The sequence below is a fragment of the Kogia breviceps genome, chromosome 14 (assembly GCF_026419965.1).
Source record: "Kogia breviceps isolate mKogBre1 chromosome 14, mKogBre1 haplotype 1, whole genome shotgun sequence".
NCBI lineage: Eukaryota > Metazoa > Chordata > Mammalia > Artiodactyla > Physeteridae > Kogia > Kogia breviceps.
This window is the reverse complement of record NC_081323.1, coordinates 32,675,033-32,698,271: the sequence shown is the minus strand read 5'-3', so window position 1 is coordinate 32,698,271 and position 23,239 is coordinate 32,675,033. Positions and strand designations below refer to the sequence as shown.

At 56.6% G+C, this 23,239-nt stretch overlaps 2 protein-coding genes across 5 annotated transcripts in view; one reads left to right on the top strand and one right to left on the bottom strand.

Annotated features, from left to right (window-relative positions):
• Positions 1–23,239, top strand: part of ABHD12 (abhydrolase domain containing 12, lysophospholipase) — an 83,206-nt gene that overhangs the window by 55,815 nt on the left and 4,152 nt on the right. Inside the window, exons 4-13 of one of the 4 annotated variants that reach the window (XM_059037599.2) lie at positions 1,766–1,885; positions 4,490–4,520; positions 4,955–5,000; positions 7,047–7,176; positions 8,310–8,347; positions 8,684–8,763; positions 9,701–9,783; positions 11,401–11,479; positions 12,445–12,572; positions 13,560–14,217. In XM_059037599.2, coding sequence (XP_058893582.1) covers positions 1,766–1,885; positions 4,490–4,520; positions 4,955–5,000; positions 7,047–7,176; positions 8,310–8,347; positions 8,684–8,763; positions 9,701–9,783; positions 11,401–11,479; positions 12,445–12,572; positions 13,560–13,599 — 775 coding nt within the window. In that variant the 3' untranslated portion in view covers positions 13,600–14,217. Of the gene's footprint in view, positions 1–1,765; positions 1,886–4,489; positions 4,521–4,954; positions 5,001–7,046; positions 7,177–8,309; positions 8,348–8,683; positions 8,764–9,700; positions 9,784–11,400; positions 11,480–12,444; positions 12,573–13,454; positions 14,218–23,239 lie in introns of those variants that run through there. The other 3 variants (XM_059037600.2, XM_067013834.1, XM_067013835.1) reach the window with 3 other exon arrangements.
• PYGB (glycogen phosphorylase B) overlaps positions 16,250–23,239 on the bottom strand; it is a 55,891-nt gene continuing 48,901 nt past the window's right edge. The window contains exons 16-20 of the mRNA XM_059037582.2: positions 22,464–22,605; positions 20,712–20,919; positions 20,017–20,151; positions 18,753–18,819; positions 16,250–17,636 (exon numbers count right to left, since the gene is read on the bottom strand). Of these exons, the coding sequence (XP_058893565.1) occupies positions 17,484–17,636; positions 18,753–18,819; positions 20,017–20,151; positions 20,712–20,919; positions 22,464–22,605 (705 nt within the window). The 3' untranslated portion in view covers positions 16,250–17,483. The remainder of the gene's footprint in view (positions 17,637–18,752; positions 18,820–20,016; positions 20,152–20,711; positions 20,920–22,463; positions 22,606–23,239) is intronic.

The following is a 23,239-nucleotide window of genomic DNA, read 5'->3' as shown; positions in this document are numbered from 1 at the left end:
ATCACTTCCCTGTGCTGTGCAGAGGGCAGGGGGTCCTGCGTAAAGACCAGAGAGTGAGAGGGAGGTTCTGGTTCATAGTGGCTGTGGCCGGGGCTGTCTTTGGTCATTTCTGGTTTGATTTAATGGAGCATTTACGGCCAGTGTGTGCATGCAGGCCACTGTGCATTTTCATTTTCAGTCAGAAGCCTGACATGTTTTGCTCAGAGGTGTTTGGGGGAATTGGCCGCTCTCCTGATGGTTAATAGGGTCTGTGCTTTGAAGATGTGGGCTCAGCCAGGCTTCTTCCTCAAGCAGAGCAGCCGTGTTACAGGACAGGTATTTGTGGACAGTTACCTGTGAAGGTTGTGTTGGTGATGACCACATGAGTCTCTGGGAAGTGACAGCCGCTGTGTGCTGGAGGGCACCACTGCCTGCCCAGGTCTGCACCCTGTGCTGTCTTGATGGCAGTACGGGCCCTTGGGTGGCAGCAGCTCCATTCACCACCTGCCCTCACTGGCACCTCGCCAGGTCTTGCTGCAGAGGAGCTGGAGGGGGGTGGTGGTGGGAGGGCAGCTCCTCTCTGCCTGGCACGGGGAGGAGCCCAGGGTTGGAGAGCTTGCCTGGGCCTTCGTCAGGAGCTCCGAGTTCAAGTAGGCTGGCTACTGGAGGCATATCAGCTCCCAGCACCTTCCAAATGTACCTTTCCATCTCAGAGGTTTGTAATTGTGGGAGAGTGATAATTGCAGCGGTCAGAGACATCCAAAATGCAGTCCTCTGAAATGGGTCAGAGAGACGTGTTAGAAACGAGATGCTAACACTTAGAAAAGAAGAAATCAGCCATGTAATTTTTTTTTTTTTTTTTTTTTGCTGTACGCGGGCCTATCACTGCTGCGGCCTCTCCCATTGTGGAGCACAGGCTCCGGATGCGCAGGCTCAGCGGCCATGGCTCACAGGCCCCGCCACTCCGTGGCACATGGGATCTTCCCGGACCGGGGCATCAACCCACATCCCCTGCATCGGCAGGCGGACTCCCAACCACTGTGCCACCAGGGAAGCCCATGTAATGTTTTTAAGACTTCCCAAGAATGAATTTGAATAAGTTTTACAGGAAAAAAAAGTATTAAATCAGACCCTCCCCAGTGATGAACAGTGACTTTGATATGTCCTGAGTTAAGAACCAGAGCACCTCTCTAAAGGAGGGTTTGGCCACATAGACAAGTGTCCACATGCCTGGCCAGGCGTGGAAGGACTGCCCACGTGGGCCTGTGACGTCTCCTGCAGAGGTGCGTCTGTGCCAAGATGGCTTGTGGACAGGCTCTGTGTTAGAAATGGTGCTTTAAGGATGACCAGGCTTCCAGTCCAGCCCGAAGACCCATGTTGCTGAATTAGTACATATAACAGCATGATATGTCTTACGTCATGAGTTAAGTTATGTACTTAAAGACATGGATGAGTTTGAGGGGACATAGCATTGCTCAGTGTCCATTCGTTGCCCATTCTGTGCTGGAACCCAGCTGGAAGGGGGGTCTTAGCTCACATAGCTTCCCCTTTATACAGGAGGAACGGCTGTTGCCCCACGCCTAGTAACTGCTGCTGGGGCAAGCTTCTGGGGCCCAGAGGGCCCATCCGCGAGTCAGGAAATGACCTGCCTCAGCTGCCAGAAGCTGCCCTCACAGCTTGGAGTCAGCCCACCCGGCCTCCTGCTCTCCGCTCAGTTGTGACTTGAGCCATGGGCATCCCGTCTGCAGGTGCATCACCTGCCACTCCCCTCTGCTTCTGCTTCCAGGCACACTGTCCCCTCTGTCTGGTGGAAGAACGCCCAAGGGAAGGACCAGATGTGGTATGAGGATGCCTTGGCTTCTAGCCACCCGATTATCCTGTACCTGCACGGGAACGCGGGCACCAGGTGAGGAAGGGCTCCTTCATGGGGCCCATCGCAGTGAGAGCGTGGGTGCACCTGGGACATGGGCGTCCTGAGAACACAGGAAGAGGCAGGATTTGTCTGGGGTTTGGGAGAAGCTTGCATGAAGTCGTGTTCCCGCAGGCCCAGAGTGGAGCAGGGCTGTGTGCAAGGTGGACCAGACCTGCTTGCTTGGAAACCACCTGCTGAGCAGATGTGGGCAGCTCTGTCCAGAAACCCCTGGTCTGAAGCTCGTGCCTGGCGTGGGATGGAGGTTGCTGCGTCTGTCAGAGCGACCCAGAGCCTCAGCCAGAGGGGTGTCCTTCTTCCTGGGTTAGGGAACAAGGCTTCTCAGTGGGCAGGAGGCACGGTCCCTCAGCCGAGGTTTGTTGAGACCCTGCAGAGCCACCGTGTGCCTAGGAAGTTGCCCCTGCTCACCCAGCATCTGCTGTCTGGTCTGAGGACACTTTCTCACTGGCAGGTGTGCCCTGCTGGAGGGGGAGGCATGCTTCCTGAGGAGGGGCGAGGGTGACATTGAAGGTGGGGGAGTCCCATGAAGAGACCCAGCTGAGCATGCCTGGACAAGCTTGTCCTCGGGGGCCGCCATGCCACGCTCTCAGGCCAGGGTACTTCCAGCCCTGAGCTGGCAGTGCCAGCGCATCCCACTGGGCCATCAAGGAAGCACCTACGTCTGTGCAGATAAAGCCCTTGCCCAGGTTTATTCCAGGTGCTGTTCAAGAGTAGGTTTAATGGATGTCTTTCAGACAAGTGGGGATTGGAGCCGTTGTTTATAAAGAGGGCTCCTTCCAGCCCACATGCTCAGCCTTGTTGAGAAGAGTCTGCAGGAGAGCTGGTGGGGTGAGAGGAAGAGGGGCGTTTTCTGAACAAGCATTGCCTGAAACCTCTGGGAGGGTCCCTGTTCCTTGGGCCTCGTGAGAGAGGGCCAGCAAGAAGCAGCAGGAGGCCGGGCACTGCAGGGCAGGGCTGGGGTCAGTCATTTCACAGGCAGAACCGGCGAGGAGGACAAAGCAGGCCACAGCGGGCGTCTGGGCAGAGGGGCTACACAGAGGATGTAGCAGGATGTCCAGGAAGTGGGGCCCACGAGGACCCTCTGAGCCGAGAGAGCAGAGCGCTGAGCTACTGACTCAGCACGCACTTGGCAGCCTTCTTTCCCTTCGTCTGGGACAAGCTACAGTGGGTTTCTCTTCCGCTTTTCAAAGAGCAAGTGAATACAGACAGCTCCTGTAGCCTCTTTCTATAAATGAGGGAAGTTTGGAGTTCTTTGTGAGCAGTGCCAATCACGTGGTAAAGAAGACAAAGTGTATCTGTAACTTCAGGATGGAAGGAATCTTGTGACTTTGAAGGTTTGCTGCCCCCTACCCCGCCACACATCCCCAAGGACTACTCAGGCTGCAGATCTTGGCAGCCACCCGGCTGGGCAGGACAGCAGCAGCCGTGGTTTCCTGGGACTCAGACCCCCAGGATGCCCCCTATCCCATCACGCTCTAAATCCCCCTTCTTGCTCAAGGTAGGGTATTGGGAAAATTTAGAAAAGAGCCATGACAAACTGTTGCAAAGATAACTGAAGACACTGCAGTATTTCTTTCTGGTCTCGAAGCTGAGTCCTTTGAATGTTTGTTTCTGGGTTATATTGGCTTTCCTCCTTCGTTGTGTTCTCGCCTCCCCTGAGGACACTCGCTCCATGAACACACACCCCGGAAGTTGGCCAAATGCTCCTCATAAAGAAGGGAAAGAGCTGAGAAGTCTGGCGAGGGTGAGCCCGCCTGCTGATGTGCTTCCCTCTCCCGAGGCAGCTCTGTCCCCACTTGGGTGTCTGTTCACAGTAACAGCCGGCCAGCATCTGGGCAGAAAGTGGGAGAAAGAGGTGGACAGTCCTTGGAGAGAGGTACAGGCATGAGGTGGTGCCAGCAGTGGTGCCTACTTCACCGTGGTGCTCGGCCGAGCCACTGAAGCTGGAGCCTGCTGGTGAGGGGCTGGGAGGCTCACAGTGGCTGTCAGATCACGATGGCACCTTCGACCCAGCATCCACCCACGGACACGTGTGTGGAAGGACATCAGGGGGTGGCCGCAGCAGCAGAACCTCAGTTAGCAGCAGGTGGGAAAGAGCCAAAGTGACCATGAGGGGAGGGCGTGAATGGCCAAGGAGGAGAGTTCTGAGAGTTGGCTGTGGCTCTGTAGGTGAAAAGGTTGGGGCAGGAGGTGCCTGTGGCCTGTCCCCGTGGTGTGTGTGCCAGCAAGGAAGTGCTTCCCTCCTGTTCATGGGTGGTCCTGGACACTGGGGAACTGAGGGGCCCTTTGTGTCTTCTGGGGTTTGTACTGAAGGTTTGTATGGCCTACTCAAACCAAAGGTGAGGTAATAGTTAAGAAATATCCCCCAAATGCTCAGACTGTTCCTTGTTTGGCACCATACTGTGGAGGCAAGCTGGGAGCCAGGTAGTGCCCTGAGGAGGAGGTGACCTGTCCATCACCCTCTCGTGTAGATTTGGGGACCAGGCACTAAGGGCCCAGATGCTACAGTGTTGATCCTGGGCCCCCTTTCTGAGAAGATGCACTAACAGCCATGCTTGTTTCCTTTCCCTGATGATCTAGAGGAGGCGACCACCGGGTGGAGCTTTACAAGGTAGGTGAGGACGGCACACAGTTTATGATGGACAGAGCGGTGCCCTTAGCTTGTGACAGACAGAAGAGGCCACACAGTGGACAGATGGATGGAGCAGTGCCCATGGGGTGTGATCCACACGGTCTGCGACAGTTTGAGCATTGCTTGCCTCCTGCTTCTGACTGTTCTTTCCAGGACGCATGAACAGAAGGGGGTCCCCCTAATAATTTTGAGTTAATCATTGTTGATCTTTTTAACACTGCCTGTTATGGACGTCTCCCCATGGAATGCTTCCCATTTTGCTGCCTCTGGGGAATAGTTTCCAAGATCAGGATGAATGGACTTTGTGGATCATATGCCAGAAATTGGCAAATTACATAGTCACTTGGAATTGTTTGGATTTTAGTGGGTTTAGTCAGAGCCATGTTGCCCAGGTGTTTGTTTTTCACTTCCAGGTGCTGAGTTCCCTTGGCTACCACGTGGTTACCTTTGACTACAGAGGTGAGGGCTCCGTACTTGCCCCACTTCCTCCAGGTCGGTGTGGGATATGCAGGTATCGCTCTGAGAGGCTCCTGCGCGGCTGGCGGCTCTGCCGTGACCAGTGGCAATTGTGAGCACGTGGAGGTGGTGGCGGGTCGGGGTCTTCAGAGGTGTGTCCTGCGTGCATCCGCCCCTGTAGGGTGCCTGGAACCCCCCACACACCCTCTGTCAGCCACATTTTAAAAGTAGAAAGGACTGTCTTTTCTCTATTGGACTCAGACTTTCCCCACAGCTGGGCACATTTCATGTTCAGCACAGCTGGTTTTGTTGACGTTATGGAGACAGGGAAGAGAGACTCATTTTCTCGCCCGTCAGTATTTTTTCTTTCTGGCCTCCCGCAGTTTGATGTGTGAGGAAAATGCTTTGTGTTAGCAGGGAGCAGCTGTTTGGGAAGTATGCGCCTTGGACAGTCCTTGGCGGGAGAGGTCAAAGGGCTAAAGGCCTCTTGTCCAGCTCACCCTGACTTGGGGTAAGGGGGGTGTCCACATCCGCAGACCCAGGAGCCGGTTGACATCACCTGGATGTGAATGTTAGAAGACTTTCCTCTTGCTGCTGCAACAAGTTACCACAAATGTAAATGTCTTGAAACAGCACAGACTTATTTTCTTGAAGTTCTGGAGGTCAGGAGTTCAAAATCTTTAGCCACTGGGATAAGTCAAGGTGTGGGCACGGCTGGAAGCTCCAGGGGAGGGTGAGTCAGGATCCTGGTCTCTTCCAGCTTCTCGAGGCCACCCTCACTCCTTGCCTGTGGCCTGAGTCTGCATTACTGGCTGACTTTTGTCTCCCTTCTGATCATAAAGACCCTGTGATTACTTGGGGCTCACGCTGATCAGGATAATGTCCCATCCCAGGGTCTCCTGATTTGCAGCCTCTTTCCTTCTGCACCCTTCATTCCCCTGGCCGTGTAAGGTACCAGAGGCACAGGTTTCGGGGTCGGACATGGACATCTTTGGGGGCCATTATTCTGCTGACCATAGGGTGAGGGATGGTTCTTTTGTGGAAGAGTGTTCCATCAGGAGGAAGGTGCTAGGTTGGAGAAACTCTGAAATGAGGCTCATCCTTTCCTCCTGCTCCTGCTGCTGGAACCTCAGGGTAGTGAGAGGGGTGGCCCTCTTCCTTGTTCTCTTCCTGATGCTTCTAACAGAAATAAAATCCCATCTAGCACTTCCTCTTTTCACTTGAGCCTCTACCTTTCTAAGCCGTACAAGAGTTTGTCCCTGTCTCTGCCTCTCTGTGTCTCTTCCTGTCTCTTTGTCCCTGCCCCCACCAGTGCCCCGAGCCCTCACACTGGCCTTGTCCTTGACATTGGCTCCTTCGCTAATCTGGGTCTGGGATGCCCTGGGGAGGTGGCCTGTGGTGCCCCTGCCTCTGGGTTTTGCTTGTGTAGCAGGACTTGCTCTTTCTGAGCCTTGTGGTGCTTTTAGATCATTTGATGATGACTCACTGCTGAGCTGCTGGAAATGACAGTCACACTTGACTTTTCTGAGAATCTGGAGGGAAGGGCCCTTGGGAGGTCGAGGTTTAGGCGCCAAGACAGTTGGCTTTCCTCTGTTAAGCAAACAGGATGCTAAAAGCCCCTTCCTTTCTGGGTCAGAGTTGCCCTGAGCCTGGAATCTGTCTGGGGGCCTCTCCACACCTGTCCACAGCTGGGCCATAGAGTCAGGGCTGGGCTCAGGGACCCCAGGGCGGGCTGGACTCTCACTGGCTGAGCCTGTCAGTACCTCATCCTGGTGCCAAGCCCCGGGTGTTGGTGCCTGCAGGGGTCTGTGTATCTGACCACCCCGTCTGCTCAGCTGCTCATCGAGACTCAGATGAGGGCGGGTGGATGGCCGTTTGTGTTCAGAGGTTGTGACAGCTGAGGAGGTGGGAGAAGAAGAGCTGGCTTGGCCGAGACCTTGAGGCCCCAGACATTCTGGGCCTCCTGCTGAGAAGGGGGAGAAGGTGGGCTTGCCCCTCGAGGTCCCCTGGGCTGCATGTGACGTCCTCCTCTTGCTGCTGATTTCCCAGGTTGGGGTGACTCAGTAGGAACACCGTCGGAGCGGGGCATGACGTACGACGCGCTCCATGTTTTTGACTGGATCAAAGCGCGAAGTGGAGACAACCCTGTGTATATTTGGGGCCATTCCCTTGGCACCGGGTAAGAATTCCCCGCATGGCCTTTGCAGGAGCAGGTCTTCACGAGTGACTGTCCAGCCCAGGCTCTCCTAGGGGCCCCAGTGTCCTCTGGACCCTGTAGCACCATTAGTGCTGTGATGGGGGCAGGGGATGAAGCACCACAGAGACCACGAGGGGCTTGAGATACTTCAGCTCCTCAACCCAGGAAGTGACGGGAGGTACAACAGCAGTCATGGAGGTGCCATCTCCGCAGGGAGGAATGCAGACATGCCTCAGCAGGACTGTGCCCTGAGGAGGTGGGTCTGAGCAGAACGGGACAGGGCACTCGGGCTTCCTTTGGCCTGGCTGAGGACATATGTGCTGCCCAGCAAGCCCAGGAGCCGGGGCCTTGATTCTGTTTGCAAACAGTGGGCCCCTTAGCCCACGCTTGGCGTCGTCACCAGAGAACTTGGGGAGTCAGCAGTGGTGGTTCCCTTCCTCCATCTGCCAAGACAGGAAGCACTTCGATGTTCCACGTGAGCCGCCTGCATCGCTTCCACGGGCATAGGGGCCAGTGTTTCTAAAGGAGCCCAAGACCAGCACCTGCTGTTTTTCTGCTACCTTTCCTTTGGACGCGGTGGCTGCAGGCGGGTTGGGGCCACAGGCTGGGCGGTGCCCAGGACAGGGCCTCCTGGCCCGCCCTCGCAGGGGGACTGAGCCCTGGACAGGAGAGCAGGCCATCCTGCCCTGGGTGTCTGCATGGGACCCACCCAGGTTGGTGCTGGGAAGGCAGGAGGCCCCCAGGCCTGCAGACTGCAAGTGCTGCCACCCCCAAGAGCTGTGCAGGCAGACTGCAGCCTCCTCCCTGCTGACGGGGCGGCCCTGGGCCCTGCTGTCCTCCTCTGTGTCCCGGTGGCACCCACACAGACCAGGTATGAACTGGGGTGCCTCTGTGTGGCCTGAAGGGGCTGCTCCAGGTGAGCTGCATGCCTCGGGGACATGGAGGTGCCCTGTCAGAGGGGCTGGCTGATGGCTGGGGCATCTGTGCTCCCCCCGCCCAAAACCCCACTGGTCACTTGGCAGATCCCAGCTTCCTTGGTCACCTTTGAGTATTAGGACAATCTCATCTGAAACCGTTTTTGTCATAATTCAGCTGAACTTTTTTTTTCTTTCTAGAGTGGCCACAAACCTGGTACGGCGCCTCTGTGAGCGAGGTAGGGGCTCGTGTGGGGTCACACGTCGTAGGGACGGCCCGGCTCCTGGGGGCGGGTAGAGTGTTGGGGAGCCGGCTGTGCTCCAGGCCCTGGGGCTTCTCGTGAAGTGGGTGGTGGTGGACATGCCGTGCGGTGAGATGAGAGCCAGGCACCGAGGTGGGGGCCTGAGCAGACCCTTGAGGGCCCACCCCCATTCCCCCGATCCGCCAGCGGCTGGCAGGGCCTCACCAGGGGCCGGGCTCTGCTGTCCTGTGGAGGGTGTGTGGATGGGGAGCGGAGGAGTGTGTCTCACTGGGGCTTCTTGCTCACCTCCCAGTTCCCCGTTTGTTTATCTAGAGACACCTCCAGATGCCCTCATATTGGAATCTCCATTTACTAATATCCGTGAAGAAGCTAAGAGCCATCCATTCTCAGTGGCAAGTACAGATATTAAAAACGGACTTATTTTTATAATGAAAATAATTGCTATAAAATATAAAAATGACTAAGTAAATATGTATAATAAATTTAAATATCATAAAATTATTTAAATAGTCTAATCAATACAAACTTTATTAAAAGTTAATTCTTTTAGTTCTGGGCACTGGCCTGACTACAGAGTCACTCAGGATGTTTATAACTTTGTGCCAGGTAGAAGGATGGGGTCACAGCCAGGTTGCCTGAGGGCAGCTGTACCCACAGGAGGCCTTGCCCCCTGGCACGGTTTGCCCCCCTGGCATTGCTTGCCCATGGGGCTCAGTGCAGGCTGAGGGCACTGTCCCAGCTGCCTTCCCAGGAGTGGAGCTGGTGGGCACCCCAAGGAAGCCCTGGTGGGGATTACATGCTGTTGGGCCGTCACTGACTGGATTTGAGGCCTTGGACCCTCCATTTACAGGCCGGGCCCAGAGGAGGGTCCTCTGTACCCTGTTGCTTCCTCCTCCTCCTCCCACTGCTGCCGTGTGTCCAGGGGAGCCGTGTCGGCCCCACCCGACCTCATGCTGCTCTATTGCAGACAGAAGAGTCCTTTGTTGGGTCTCCTTTGATGTTGCTCTTCTCCCGAGTCGCACGGACCCCATTCCTTGGGGATGGCAGCCTGTTGTGTGTGGGAAGCCTGGTCTCCTAGTCTGAGGTGTGGGAGCCCTGTTTGCGGGCAGCCCCCCTGCAGCCGGTCTGGGGGGCCTCTTGAGCAGGGAGTCTGAGGGCGGGGGGCAGGAAGGGCAGGGGCACCCCCCTGCCCAGCTCCGGGGGGCCCACAGGTCAGCCTGCTCAGAAGCAGGAGTGACCCCCGGGCACACAGCACCTCTGTCTGGACCCTCAGCCCTGCAGGGGGTGTTTTAATTGATCCTCTGCTTGTTGTCTACATGTTGCCTCCAGATCTATCGATACTTCCCTGGGTTTGACTGGTTCTTCCTTGATCCCATCACAAGCAGTGGAATTCAGTTTGCAAATGATGAAAAGTGAGTACCATGGAAGAGAATTTAGAAAAACCCCAAGAACCCCCAGAATAAGTGTCTTGAGTCACTTTAACCAAGTGGGATAGGATTCTGAATACGTAGGGATCTTTTCTAAGCAACACATCTCTGTAAAGGGAATGTCAATTAGAGAAGGAGAACCAGGAATGTGGAAAGACTGTAGGATTAGATTAAAGAAATACGAAGACAACATATTTTTGGTCCATAAAGCTGTTTTATTTGAAAATTATCTGTCAAAACCGGAACTCCCAAACAGGTATTAAAGCAGTAATAGTAACTGTTATTCAAAAAATGACTTTGTCTCAGGCATTTGTTTTGTGTTTGGTTATGGAAAGATGTTAATGAAGTTCAGTATTAAAAATATTTCTCTGAGGTAAACCAGCAGTTACATGTTCTATTTAAGGACTGTTTCTTTGAACAGTGTTCAGATTCTGCTGACATTATCTTTGCGATATCTTAATTTCATGGGGTTTAATTTCTTCAAAAAAAAGAAAAAGGAAAAATCCTTATCTGAATATGCAATTAACATTTAAAAATCTACATTTTTTAAAGAAGAATTATCTGAATAGACTGGGTTCCCTCTAAAAATGACGACAGTGAGAAAGCCACCTTTGGCTGCCCCCCAGCTGAGCTTGTGTGAGTGCTGGTGGACCGGCCGGCCCTCACCCACTGGAAGTCAGGAGCCCCTGGTTGGTGGGCAGGTCTGTTCCCAAATATTTGGTAAGGTGACAGCATGTGAGGGGGGCCTCCAGAGTCAGAGAAGCTATGGAGCAGCTTCGTGGGTAGAAGTCCAGAAAAGATGTTGCCCATCAAAGCGTGACTTGCACACCAGCAGCGCTCCACCCTGGGAGCGGAACACGGTGGGCGGGTGAACTTGCGAGCTGCTAGCAGCAGTTGCAGACTGCCAGAGTTGGGCCTCTGAGGGTCGTGTGCCCCCAAGGCTGGTCCTGCCAGGTGCCAGGCTTGCTCTGGGGCTGCCCTTGTGAAGCCCCCAGATCAGCACGGGATCGCCAACAACAGATGTCTGCTGCGTCCAGCAGCTCCCCGTGAGACCTCAGTGAGGGGTGGCGAGGAGACCCTGGGCCCATCCAGTCCTTCTGTTAGGTGGTTTGCTGAAAGACAGGATCCTGTGAACATTCTGAGAATGTTAATTTACTCGAAACTCTAAGGAGTGACCTTAAATGTAATTTACACGAAAGATACATTAGAGGGTTGCTCTTTTGCCAACAGATGTCCAGTAAAGTTCATTTGAGTGAGTTTCTTGGCCCACCTAAATTACTTAGTTTGTAAATATTGTTTTGTAACTTTTTAAGAATAGTCTACTAGCAAAAAAAATAATTTTTTATTTCCAGGAAATTTTCAGGGACCCTATTTAGTGAATGAATTGATCTCTAGATTTGACTGTCACCTAGAATAGATATTGATGGAAACATCTAAGAAATCAACTGGTAGAGTTCTCTGTTAAAATGCCCACCGTTTGAGGCATTCCACACCACAGTGAAGCGCTCCCTGAGCCAGGTTCCTGCTGTGGGCAGGACTGGGAGCCCAGGAGACCCTAGCTCCTCCCGGGGGCCGATCCAGCGCCTTTCTCCCTCCCTGCAGCGTGAAGCATATCTCCTGCTCCCTGCTCATCCTACACGCCGAGGACGACCCGGTCGTGCCCTTCCAGCTCGGCAGAAAGGTGGGTGTCCGGCGGGCATCAGGCAAACTCATGTTCGGTCCAGGCTAGGCCAGGCAGGTGTGGAGGAGGGTCCTGCTGCTGGCAGGGCCCCTTGTGAGGGAGAGGGCAGAGGAGGTTGGCAGCAGGGTCGGGTCGGGGCTGGACAGCTGATGCCACCCCAGAAGGAAACGTGAAAATAAGCAAATGAATGTATCTCCTGGGTCCCCATACAGGGGACTCATCCAGGAGGGCTTGCCAGTTACTGGCTGGAGGGAAAGAACCCTTGATGGCGAGGCTCCCCCAGTGGCTGGAATTAGTACAGAACTCTCACCTGTTCTCTTGCCTCTTGGATGGAACTGACGACAGAGGGTGCCATGTTGCCTCTGTGTCTGCTTTTGCTGTATTTGCTTTGTCTTTGCTGCCAGGAAGCCCGATTAGATTTGTAGGTGGGGGTAGGGTGGGAGAGAGCACTGTCTGGCCGTGGTGCTGGCAGGCTAGAGGGCACGATGCCCAGGCCACATCAGACCAGGCCTGAGGCAGGTGTGTGAGGGCCAGGTCCTTCCCTCCAGCCAGTCTGGGCACATGACCTGGCCATCCCGGGCTGGGAGGAAGGGGCTGAGGTGGCATAGGTCCTGAGCCACCTTGTTGACGGGCCTTGACCCAGGCACACAGCAAACTTTGAGGCACACAGCCCACCCAGCCCCAGGCACTGAGCCATTGGGGCTGCTCCTGGCACCCAGGCCACCACCGCATCCTGTAGCAGGTGGCTCTCTGCGGTGCTGCAGGCCCCTGAGGAAGGGCAGTCTGCAAGACGGGCGTGAGGACGGAGAGGGTCTTGAGTGGTGGCCCCAAGGGTCCCTGCTGTGGCCGAGGCATGCTGCAGGGTGCTGTGCATGGGGGGCTTGGGCTGCTCTCTGTTGCAGGGGGAGGCCAGTAGGCAGGTCACCCCCAGGCCCCGGGCGCTGACCTACCTCTCCTTCCCCCAGCTGTACAACATTGCTGCACCGTCACGCAGCTTCCGAGACTTCAAGGTTCAGTTCATCCCCTTCCACTCGGACCTTGGCTACAGGCACAAGTACATCTACAAGAGCCCTGAGCTTCCACGGATCCTGAGGTGAGGCGCTCTTCTCTCACCTGCGATGCCGTCCTGTGTGGCGATGGCTCAGGCAGGCGTGTGCGGCCGCAGCTACAAAAGCCATTTCGGGGCCGAGTCACAGTGAGGGATCAAGAGTGTCACCCCTCCCTCCTGGGCCGTCCCCACCGTCAGTAGGGCTGTGATCTCCCTGTGGTGCAGGTCGTGCAATGCAGACACCACAGCTGCTTCGTGTTAGGCCTCCGTCCCTTCCCACAGGCCCGTAAGGTTGCTGCTCCTGCGCGTGGGGCACAGTGGGGTGCAGGTCTGGGCCAGCTCCTCAAAAGCCTGTTTGTCCCCAGCTGCTTCTGGAAGGGAGGCTGTGCCCCTGGCTGCACTGCGCTGGCCGAAATCCTGGGCCAGGACGTGGGTTGCCGCCCCAGGCACCCATCTCGAGCTTGGGCGCAGAGCCTGAGGATGAGGGGTGCACTGGTGGCAAAGCGAAGGGTTTGGATGGACCAGGCACTCCCTGCCTCCCGCTGGAGGTACAGGCAGCCCGCATGTCCCAGATGGGGGGGCCTCTGCTGAGCCCGGGGTGCTGGAATCGGCCCTCGGTGAGGTGTGTGCCAGGTGGTTACACTTCGCCCTTGAGGTTCCAGGGGCGGTCCTTTGCAGTTTCTTGCCTCACGGATGTGGGTTGCTGCGAGGGGACAGTGACGAGGATGGGTTTGCTCTGGGACTGTGGTTTTTCCCCATAAAAGGAGTACATTACATAAAATGTAGACCAGAGAATGGCTCCAACATCGGGGTGCAGTTAGTGACCCTGTCCTTGCTGCTGTGTGTCGGGACTTGACTTGGGCGCTGCCGTTGGTGCCCTGCTTGTTTAACTCATGGGGTTTTCTGAGCGGACGTGTATTCCTCCAGGCTCCTTTGCAGCCTCCCCAGGTGGGCTGTAGGAGGACCACAGGAGGTGGGGTCTCAGGTTTGGCTTCAAGAGGTTTGGCCGACAGGTGTCCTCCTCTGGTCCAGGGAATTCCTGGGGAAGTCGGAACCAGGGCGCCAGCACTGAGTGTTACTCGTCACCTGAAGGAGCATGAAGATGTCTGCCCTTGTCCCCCCTTCCTCCGGCCAGCCCGGCACCCTGGAGATGCGCCTGGAGAGAGAACTCGGATGCCAGCGGGCCAGGCAGAGGAGGCCCTGGCAGACCTGAGGCACCCGCCCCGGGTGGCTGGGAGCACAGGTCTCTGTGGACAGCGTGGGTGGCGGGCATGTGGCCCTCTCTCTCTCTTGCTGCCACTCAACCTGAGGTCTTGTCGGGAAGACCGTGACAGAGCTTTCTGGACATCGGCTAGTTGATCCCACACTTCCTGAGCTGGGCACCAGGAGCCTGGGGCAGGAGGCGTGGGGTCTTGGGACCACGTTGAGCTTTCTGGCACCACCCTCAGGAATGTGGGGAAACTTGGGTTCTTTCTATCCCTTCCCAGAACGGACTCTAGTGGTTCCATCGGCCCCTTCCGCCCTGTGCACCCCGCTTGCCTTCCTTGGTGTCCCTGCCTCCCTGGGCGGCCGCACTGCTCCCAGCGGGGGAGGTGCCCGTGGTCTGCCTTCCTCCTATTTCCACCCACCTGTCTACCTAACCTGGCCTTAGACTGAGCATTTATTTAAGAATAAAATCGTGGTGGTGGTCCATCTGTTTCTGTGAGGCCTCCAGCCCAGGCCCTACCCACAGCCCCAGGCCACTCACAGGACCTGGCCGTATGGGAGGTGGTGTTGGCTCTGTAAGGCCAAGGGTCATGGGCCCTTCTTTCCTGCTTCCTTCCAGACACTGAGGCCCAGCACGGAGGGGCATTATCTCTAAGGGAAGGCATGTTCACGGTGGGGAGGTGGGGACGGCTTCTCTAGGTGGAGCAGATGGCATTTTTCTAAAAACCAGGCCTACACAGGTGACCTTTCCACCCTTACAGTTAACAAGCTCGTTGAATGTTGCCATGTCGATGGACAGGTGGTGGGGTTTAGGCTGCTGGAGTCCAGGGACTCTTCTGGCCCACGAGCATTGCCTTGTTCACTCACTGGTGGTGGTGCTTGTGTTGTTTGGCTTTTTGCCAAACCAGCCTCCCCTGCACATGTGCCGCTCCCAGCAGCACCTGCCAGCTGTCCCACTTCTCACCTCCCTGCTAAGTGACCTCCCTCCCAGGAGAGGGTGGGTGGCTTAATAAGGGGGCTTCGAGCTGTGCAGTACAGGGTTTGTTCCAGGTCGGAGGACTTCAGTCCACCTATGTCTCTCCTGATGGTAGGCCTTCCTCCCCTAGATCGTCAGGCTCTGGCACTTTCCAGTCTCGGCAGCGTAGAAATTCCCCAGGGTGGGAAGGGGCTTGTTTACCTGCCCCGCTTGTGGCCTGTTAGCAGCTGTGCCATGCCTGGAGGCCCAGAAGCAGGTTACACCCTCTTTCTGAAGCACCTTAGAGCTGCCCATGGTGATTCTTACATCTGGAAAACCCACGTCTTTCTTAAATCGGGTTTGAAACGGAACAGACCCTCCTGAGGTCAGTTTGTCAGTTATCTTCTACTGGACGGGTTTGCTCTGCGCTCCTGGTATCTAATTCAGGTGTGAGCACGGGCTGCAGGGCCCCACGCCGTCCCCCAGCTTCATGTCTCCTTGGATTTCCATCAGAGCTGGGACACCCATCCCCACCTGACACCGTCTTCATGTAACTAAAGCACAAAGTGCCCGCCTGGCCAGGGCAGCCCCTTCGTGCCTTTCTCAAGTCACTGAGGCTCCTGGAGGCCCTGCAGCTCAGAGCCACATCCCCAGCTTGTCTTGACCAGTGAGCCATCTAGACCTGGCCTGCTCTGCCTGGGCTCAAGTCTGCATCTTGTTTTTCTTAAAATTTTGTCTATGTAAGTTGCCTCAGATTTTTGGCAGGGGGCGGGGGGATTAAGGTAGGCTATAAAGTAAAAATACAAGCTGTTAGTGTTTTTACAAGTGTCTGACAGTCTGAAGATAAGGAAGCATAAAAAGGGATCACGGAGCTGGTAGCTGCCGCCCTTGTCAGCTGTCAGGTAATTAGTAATCAGGTCTACACATCCCTGCCTGGTGGCATCTCAGCTTATTATCTCGGTCCGAGCGACTAAGCTTAAACTGTGGGTTAGGACTGACCCTTTAATGGGTCACAAAAGTCAGTCGGTGGTCAGGAACAGCAAGAGATGTGCACAGCTGTGAACTGTGGTTGTCAGATGCATGTGTCCCAGGAGCTGCCCCAGACCTGAGACCAGGAATGTGCATCTCAGGTGCCCCCAGCCAAGGGGCGTTTCGCACACCCCGCCACCAGCAGGGGTCCACGGCGTTCTTGGGTACTTTGGGTAACAATGAGCCTGGAGTTACATCCCTCTGGGTTTTTGATTTAACCTGCAGCCATACAATTTGGGGGTGGGGAGGGGGAGAGGAGTTTTGGTCTCCAGGGCGTTCCACTTCCCAGGACCAGGAATGGGTGGCAAAAGATGGGTGCAAAAAACAGTACAGTTCACACCAAAAATGCCAACACCCAGGAGACAGTTTTCCAAGTGGTTGGGTTTGACGGTTCAGGCACTCGTGGCTCTAAGCCCCACACGCAGCTGGGGTGAGAGAACTTTCTGTTCTCAGTCCCAGAATGATGGACCATAATTTAGCCCGGCTGGGACATGGACTGCCCTGGGCACAAGAGTGACACACACAGGCCAGATCAACTGAGCACAAGCAGGAAGGTTTAATCCGTTTCTCACACAAGGCAGTGACAGTGGGGGGCACAGTGATGGTTACACTTGGCCTCAGGGACGGGCGGCAGAGGGTGCTGGGGATGCAACCAGACCCTCACGCCTCTGGTGAGGTGAGCGGTCAGGATGGGGGTGAGGGCAGGACCCTGTGCCACCCAGGTCCAGCATTTGAGGGGACAGCCTCCAGAAGCTTCTGCCCGCAGCTCCTGCCTGCTCCCTGGCCCTGTCCTGCCCACCCGCCCTCCCCAGCACCAGCCTGCTCTCTGGGCAGAATGGAAAGTGGGCTCCTCTCTGGGCCCACTCAGTCCTTTTCCAGACCAGGTTGTCATGCTGCTGGGAGGAGGGAGGCCGGCCTCCTGTGAGACCGGAAACACACCCTCCTGCACTCGATGGGCACAGATCTGCAGCGGGGCTGGGTGCCCAGGGCCAGGTGAGAACATCCCAGCATTGCCTCCCCAGGCACTAAACTTCAAAAGTGCTATTTTTAGTTGCTAAAACAAGGAAAGGCTTCAGCTAGTTTCATTTCCTTGTGAAAAATCTTATGAAAAAACAAAACCAAACCAATTCTGCATCAGCCGGCCTTGTCCCAGCCAAAGCTCCCTAGATGCTGGACACAGGTGTCATCTCCAACGTCACTGTCAGTTGTCCTGGGACCTCTTTATCTGATCAATCTGGAAACCCCGGGCCGGGGGCCCACACAGCAGTTATGAGGACATGGCCTAGCACACTGGACCCTCCCTGCATGGCCAGGAGGCAGAGCTGGGCCAGGGAGGACTGGGGCCACACGGGACGGCCAGCCCAGGTGCTGCAGAAACATACAGCACCCCAGGCTTCACCACGGCTACCTGGCTAGACCCCAGAATTCAGAGGCTCAAAACTAAAAATGAGCTCACACAAGGTGTGTACAAGGCTGCGAGGAGCCCAGCAGACAAGTCCACCTTCCCCCACCTCCAAGGGGCAGGTGGGCAAAGCAGCAGGCCAGCTGCCCTGCTCAGTGCTGCGGGCTCTGCTTTCCTGCAGGAAACGGGGGAGCATCTCACCTCCGCATCTTCTCCCAACCCAACCCCTGAAAGCCACCACCCGGATCCCCATGGCCGTCCCGGGAACAGCACTGAAAAAAGCAGGGTGCTGGCAAAGTGCTTGGAAACGAGCAGAGTCAGCAAGAAAACAAACGCCTCTGGTCCCAAGGGGGAGGGCGGGGGCCTAATCCCTGGGGAGGCTGGGGGGCGGGGTCTGCAGGGCAGAGGGCTCCACGCCCCATATGTCCCGGGCATACTCCGTGATGGTCCGGTCACTGGAGAACTTGCCCGAGCAGGCGATGTTCCTGATGACCTTTTTGGTCCACTCCTTGGGGTTCTGCAGAGGGAAGTGGGTGCTCAGTGACCTCGGGCTGTTCCCAGATGCGCGTAGGCCCTGGGCAGCCTGACAGATGACGAGCACTCTACAACCAAGAGTTCACTGGGAAGGGGGCCCACCCACCAGGAAAGTTTCCAGATGACTAGACAGAGGTCCTGCTGGGGTGCGGCGCACACAATGCACAGACACCCCACCAGAGGAGTACGTGCCCCCAGACTGCAGCCAGCACCAGGAGGGGCCTCCCTGAAAGGAAAGCAAAGGTTCCTCCCGGAGCCCGGAAGATCACTCGGTTTCTAGGCCCCCTCCCGTTCTGTCACAGGAGGGAACATCAGGGGCTGTTTCCTCGAGTGGGGGGGGCAGGAGGGGTGAGACGTGGGCAACAACTCAAGACACACAAACCCCTCAGGCCATGTCCAAGAATCTGCTTTAACAACCTGGGCAATGAACCATCTGACTCAACAACTGCATGGTCACGCCCCCATCACCAGTGTCCCCTCCTGCTGCCATCCTTGGCTGGGTGCACAGGGTGGAACACCCTCCTTTTACCTCCCCAGGTTCAGGAGCCGAGTCTTCCCAGGAGACCCCACTGGACATGCACGCTCTCTGTGGGTCACGCCAAGGCAGGGAGGGACACGGGGCCGCGGACTGCGGAGCTGGCTCCCACGGCCCCACCTTAGAAACTCCGCTCCTTAGAGCTATAAGTCCTTGTTCTACTTGCCGTCAGATCTGTCACTTTTACAAGGAATCGTTCATCTTCTCATTTTAAGCACAGAAAGGTCTTCACTGCTCACAAGGCCCATCCCTCACCTCAAGCTCTCCTGATCACACCCACATGGGCGGTCAGATCGCACGCAGGTTAGGGTTTGCACAGCCTCCAGAAGGAAACAACTGCCCTGCTCACCTGCGCTCCATGGCAGCTGCCCAGAGACTGCAGGGGAAGGTGCACTGGTGTGGACAGCAGCCTGGGCAGAGGGCCAGCCGAGTCAGTCCCTGAGCAGGAAATGAGGAAGCCCAACCTGCTCTGGGCCACTAGATGAACTGTGACCTGGGAGTGGCCTGAGACAGCAAGACACAACCACGCCCTGCTGCTTCCCTGCCAGGGCCCAAGGACCTTACCCGGTACAGCTGGTCCACCCGGGCCTGGCACTCCACGTATGCCTCATAATCCGCAAACACCTTGAACCTGAAGTGGGAGACAGGAAGCTGGGCTGGGTGGGCGACGAGTGGGAGGTCAGGAAACGGGCCTGGCTGGCTGCGTCCTCATGCTCTGCAGGACAGGGGTGACTGCGGGGACTACTCTGTGAGCAACACTTCTGTCCTGGGGATGCTATTCTAGAAAAACCTTATTTTAACCCAGTGTTCTTTAAAGAACCCGTGCACGTGGGTTAGAGCTGCACAGGCTGAGGCCTCCCACCAATTTCACCTCCAGGGCAAGGGCACAGGGTGACCACAGGCTCCATCACCGTCTGTTCTCAGATCTCACAGGCTGAGAACTGGTGGTGCAGGATTTATGGACACAGAAACACGTTTTGTTTACGACTGAGTCAGAAACACAATTCATAAAACCCTGTAAAGTCCCCTGCTTGATCACAGACCTCAGCAGGGCCAAGCTCCCAGCCCCAGGCGTGTGTGGAGTTACAATAGGGTCTGACAGAAGTCGGCTGACAGCATTCATCAAAAAGTGACAGACTAAACCAAAGGAACTGAAAGTGGAATAGAGGTGACAGCATTCATCAAAAAGCGACAGACTAAACCAAAGGAACTGAAAGTGGAATAGAGGTGACAGCATTCATCAAAAAGCGACAGACTAAACCAAAGGAACTGAAAGTGGAATAGAGGTCAATTCTCAGCCTTTGACAGACTCAGCTTTTACCACCCGGGTGGAGAAGAGGCCTGTCGTCAGAGAAGGCACTGCCGACCTATAACAAGTGCTGTGCAGGGCTGTGTCCCGGGGAGCGGAACCCCGTGTCAATGGCCTCATCATAAAATACCAACCATGTGGTAACTCAGGGCCTCACAGGCTCATTCCACCTGAACCACTCCTGGGTTCCCCACTAAACCCAGCCTCCCTCTGCCCCGAGGAAGTCGCCTCCAACCCGCCCAGGCCACACTTGTCACTCCCGTCCAGGAGGTCAGCTGGTGCCGGGGGCCTGGGGCTGGACCTGGCAGCTGGCAGTCCCACCACCAGGCCCCCAGGCTCGCTGAGCACCATCAGAAGCCCCACAAACTCCGGGGCCTGGGTGCGGCCGAGCCTCTGGCCATGGGCTGAGGTAGGGGTGAGCCTTACCGAGGCCCAGGCTTGGCCCCAAACAACATGCAGTTTTCAGCCCACCAGGGGGACCCTCTGACCCATCGGGGAGGGACGAGGGGCCTGTCCCACCTGTCATGGTTCAGCAGCATGTCGACGACACCCTTGAAACAGTCGGGCTCCCTGGGGGAGAAGAAGCCGCTGCCGATCTGGTCCACGGCCTGCCGCAGCTCAGGCAGGCAGTCATAGTACTCCCGGGCGTTGTACCTGTGGGGAGATGGCAGCCTCATGGGCAGGTGCTGGGGCCGTTTGTGCCCTGGACCCAGGACAGCCATGTGGGGTTGGCAAACCGCAGGCACTGGGAGGTGGACATGGGCCATGAGCACATCGATTCCACCTCCTCCTCTTACCGTTACAGACACGTGGTTGCTAGAGGACGTACAAGTCACATGCATGGCTCTGTCGCAGTCCTCCGAGAGGATGCTCAAGCAGCCCCGCCCCCGCCCCCAGTGCCAGGATGTTGCAGAAGAAAATGACATGTGAAACCAAGCTGGAGAGACACCCTGTGGCCATTCGGGAGTCCGGGGAGAGGGAGGCGTGTGGCAGACATGGGACAGGGCCGAAAGGGCCAGCACTCACCGGCTGACAAGGTTCTGACTGTTTGGGTTCAGCAGCCGGTGCCTGAGGCCTCAACAACTCCCCTGAGGGATTTTAGGCAACTAGGCAATTTCAGTTGCACAGAATTAGGCCGGGCTGGGACCCCTCAAGGTATCCAAGGGTGTGAAAAACAAGTAGAGGAGATCTGAGGTCTTGAGAGGGACACACACCCTTTCCGGTCCAGGGCTTCCACGTCCTCCACCCGCAAGCCAAAGATGAAGAGGTTCTCGGCCCCAGCTTCCTCAGCCATCTCCACGTTGGCTCCGTCCATGGTGCCAATGGTGAGGGCCCCATTGAGCATGAACTTCATGTTGCCTGTGCCCGAGGCCTCGGTGCCCGCGGTGGAGATCTGCTGTGACAGGTCGGCGGCAGGGATCACTGCAAGGGGGCGAGAGCAAGACCCGTCAGCCATGAACCAGTCAACACGAGAGCAATGGGAACAGCACAAACACCACGCACTGCCCACACCACCTGTACGGCTCCCTTTTTTGACCCAGGGCAGCCTGAGAAAGAGGATTCACAGTGGAGACGCCTGAGAAGCCCTGCAGGTGGCAAAGGACCTTTGTTCTGGAACCTTCTGCGGACCAGGGCCAAACCAAAGCCTGGTGTTGTCGTCATTCCCTTGTATCCTGACATCACTGCTGTCTTATTCGATCAGCCCCGCAGGCTCCTTAAATGGCTTAAAGAGGAATCCGACTCACAGCACCAGAGGACTGAGGACAGCAGGGGGACAATCTTCTTGTGGCCACACGCACAGAAGTCACTCTACAGACTGGCCTAGCGGCCAAGACACGACCCCATCCACGGCCCTGCAGCTTTTCCCAAGTGTGGGTTTCCTGCGTGAGTTTCTCCACGTGGCAGCAGGACCGCAGCCTCCGTCCTGCCTGCCTTGGCATCCCTGCTCCCACGTCCTCAGCTCGTCCTCAGAGCTGATGCTGCTTCCCTAACCCAGCTGAAGGGCACTCGGGGTCGGCGAAGACCAGCGCCCAGCCCCTTCTTCAAGGTCAGGTCCAGGTGCCAGGATAGAGACACAGGCACCCCCAGCCCCTCAGGCAGAGGGACATGGGCAGACGGGATGGTGGACATGTTACCATAGCCAGTCCAAGAGCGGGGGGAGGGTGCGGGGCCCAAGCCCAGGCTGGCTGTCCCCAAGGTCAGTTCTAAGGAAGCGCAGAAACTGGCCTGGGAGTGCCAGGCAGCGGCCGTAAGTTGCTTTAGAAGCTCAGTGAAACACTAACCCCAACCCAACCCCCGAGCCACACATGGTCCAGGGCAGTGGCGGGACCACAGGAATGGTCCTGATGACCCGGCCGCAACGGAGGAGGAGGGAGTGCGTGAGCCTGCCCTTCACTCAACGCCTGGAGGGCAGCGCACAGTCTCGTGGATCAGAGGGGCTGCTACTCGGGCCACAATTCCAGGCTCAGGTTTTCCAGCACTTTCTGCCAGGTCTCCGGAAGTGGCCGGCTTAGAAAGGCCTGTCCAGCTCAGGACAGCTATGCTCCGAGGCACATTTGGCTGCAGGCCCTTCTCCAGATGGCAACACATACCCAGTACCCCCAAAGCGGAGTGGCCCCAGGCTAGGGCCTCCCAGAGCAGGTGCAGGACACCAGGCCAGAGTGAACAGGTGGGGACAAGCAGCAGCATCCTCTGGGGGACGGGGAGGGCCAGCAAGAGGGAGCCCTGGGGCAGAAAGGCCAAGCTGAGGGGCAGAGGAGCGAGGGGGGAGCAGCGGGAAGTTCAGGAACCAAGGATGTGTGAGGCCGAGGACGACCCACACACTCGGTGGCAGCAGGGCTCCCCCAGAGCCAGGCTAGGGGTGGGGGCCCTCTGGCTGGGCAGCCTGGTGTTGGGGCCGTTAATCTGTCTGAAAGCAAGACAGGCCCTGACCAGAGAGGACCACGGGCTGCGCCCAGCAGGCTCACCTTTCTCGGCCAAGGACACTCTGTAGTTCTCCAGGAAGATCACTTTGAGTCTGTCGCCCACAACCGGATCATGGTTGACAACGTCGCCGATGGACGTGACCAGCTTGATGATCATCTTGGCCATGTGGTAGCCGGGTGCTGCCTGGAAAGGGGGAGGGGTGCTCAGGCGCAGGGCAGGGTCACCGGAGCCCGGGCTGGACACACCCAGCCGAGTGGCTCTGCCAGCAGGGGGTCCTACGGCAGGGGGGGTTGCTGAGGCCATGGCATCCCTGCGTGTCCTGCCCTCAACCTGAAAGATGGACCCACAGGGCGCGGCGCCCCACCTGCTTCCTCGGCTCCAACGGAGCACTTCTCATGACGGCACCTCACCCACGTGCACAAATCTGTCAGCCTCAAGCTTGGTTTTCTGATTCTAGTTGGTTTTTACAAAAATGGAGAGAGGGAACAAGGACCTCTGAGAACTGACTACCGACTTATAGGAAACGCAGGGAACCAAGGAAGGTACTGGGAGATACCAGAGGGACGTGGTTTGGGGAAGACACACAACCCAATTTCTGTAACAAATTGCAGGGGAAAAAAAGAGGGGGAGGTGGAGGAAAGCCTACAGATGAAGAGATTTAAGAGACACAGCCGCCCGTCACCATGTGAGAATCTTGCTGGGTCCTGATTCAAACAAGCTCAAGATATTTGTAGCTGTCACAAGACCGCTGCATGTGGCCCTGGCTGGATATTTAATGATGTGGAGGAATTCTTGTCAAGTGTTTTAGGTGTGATGG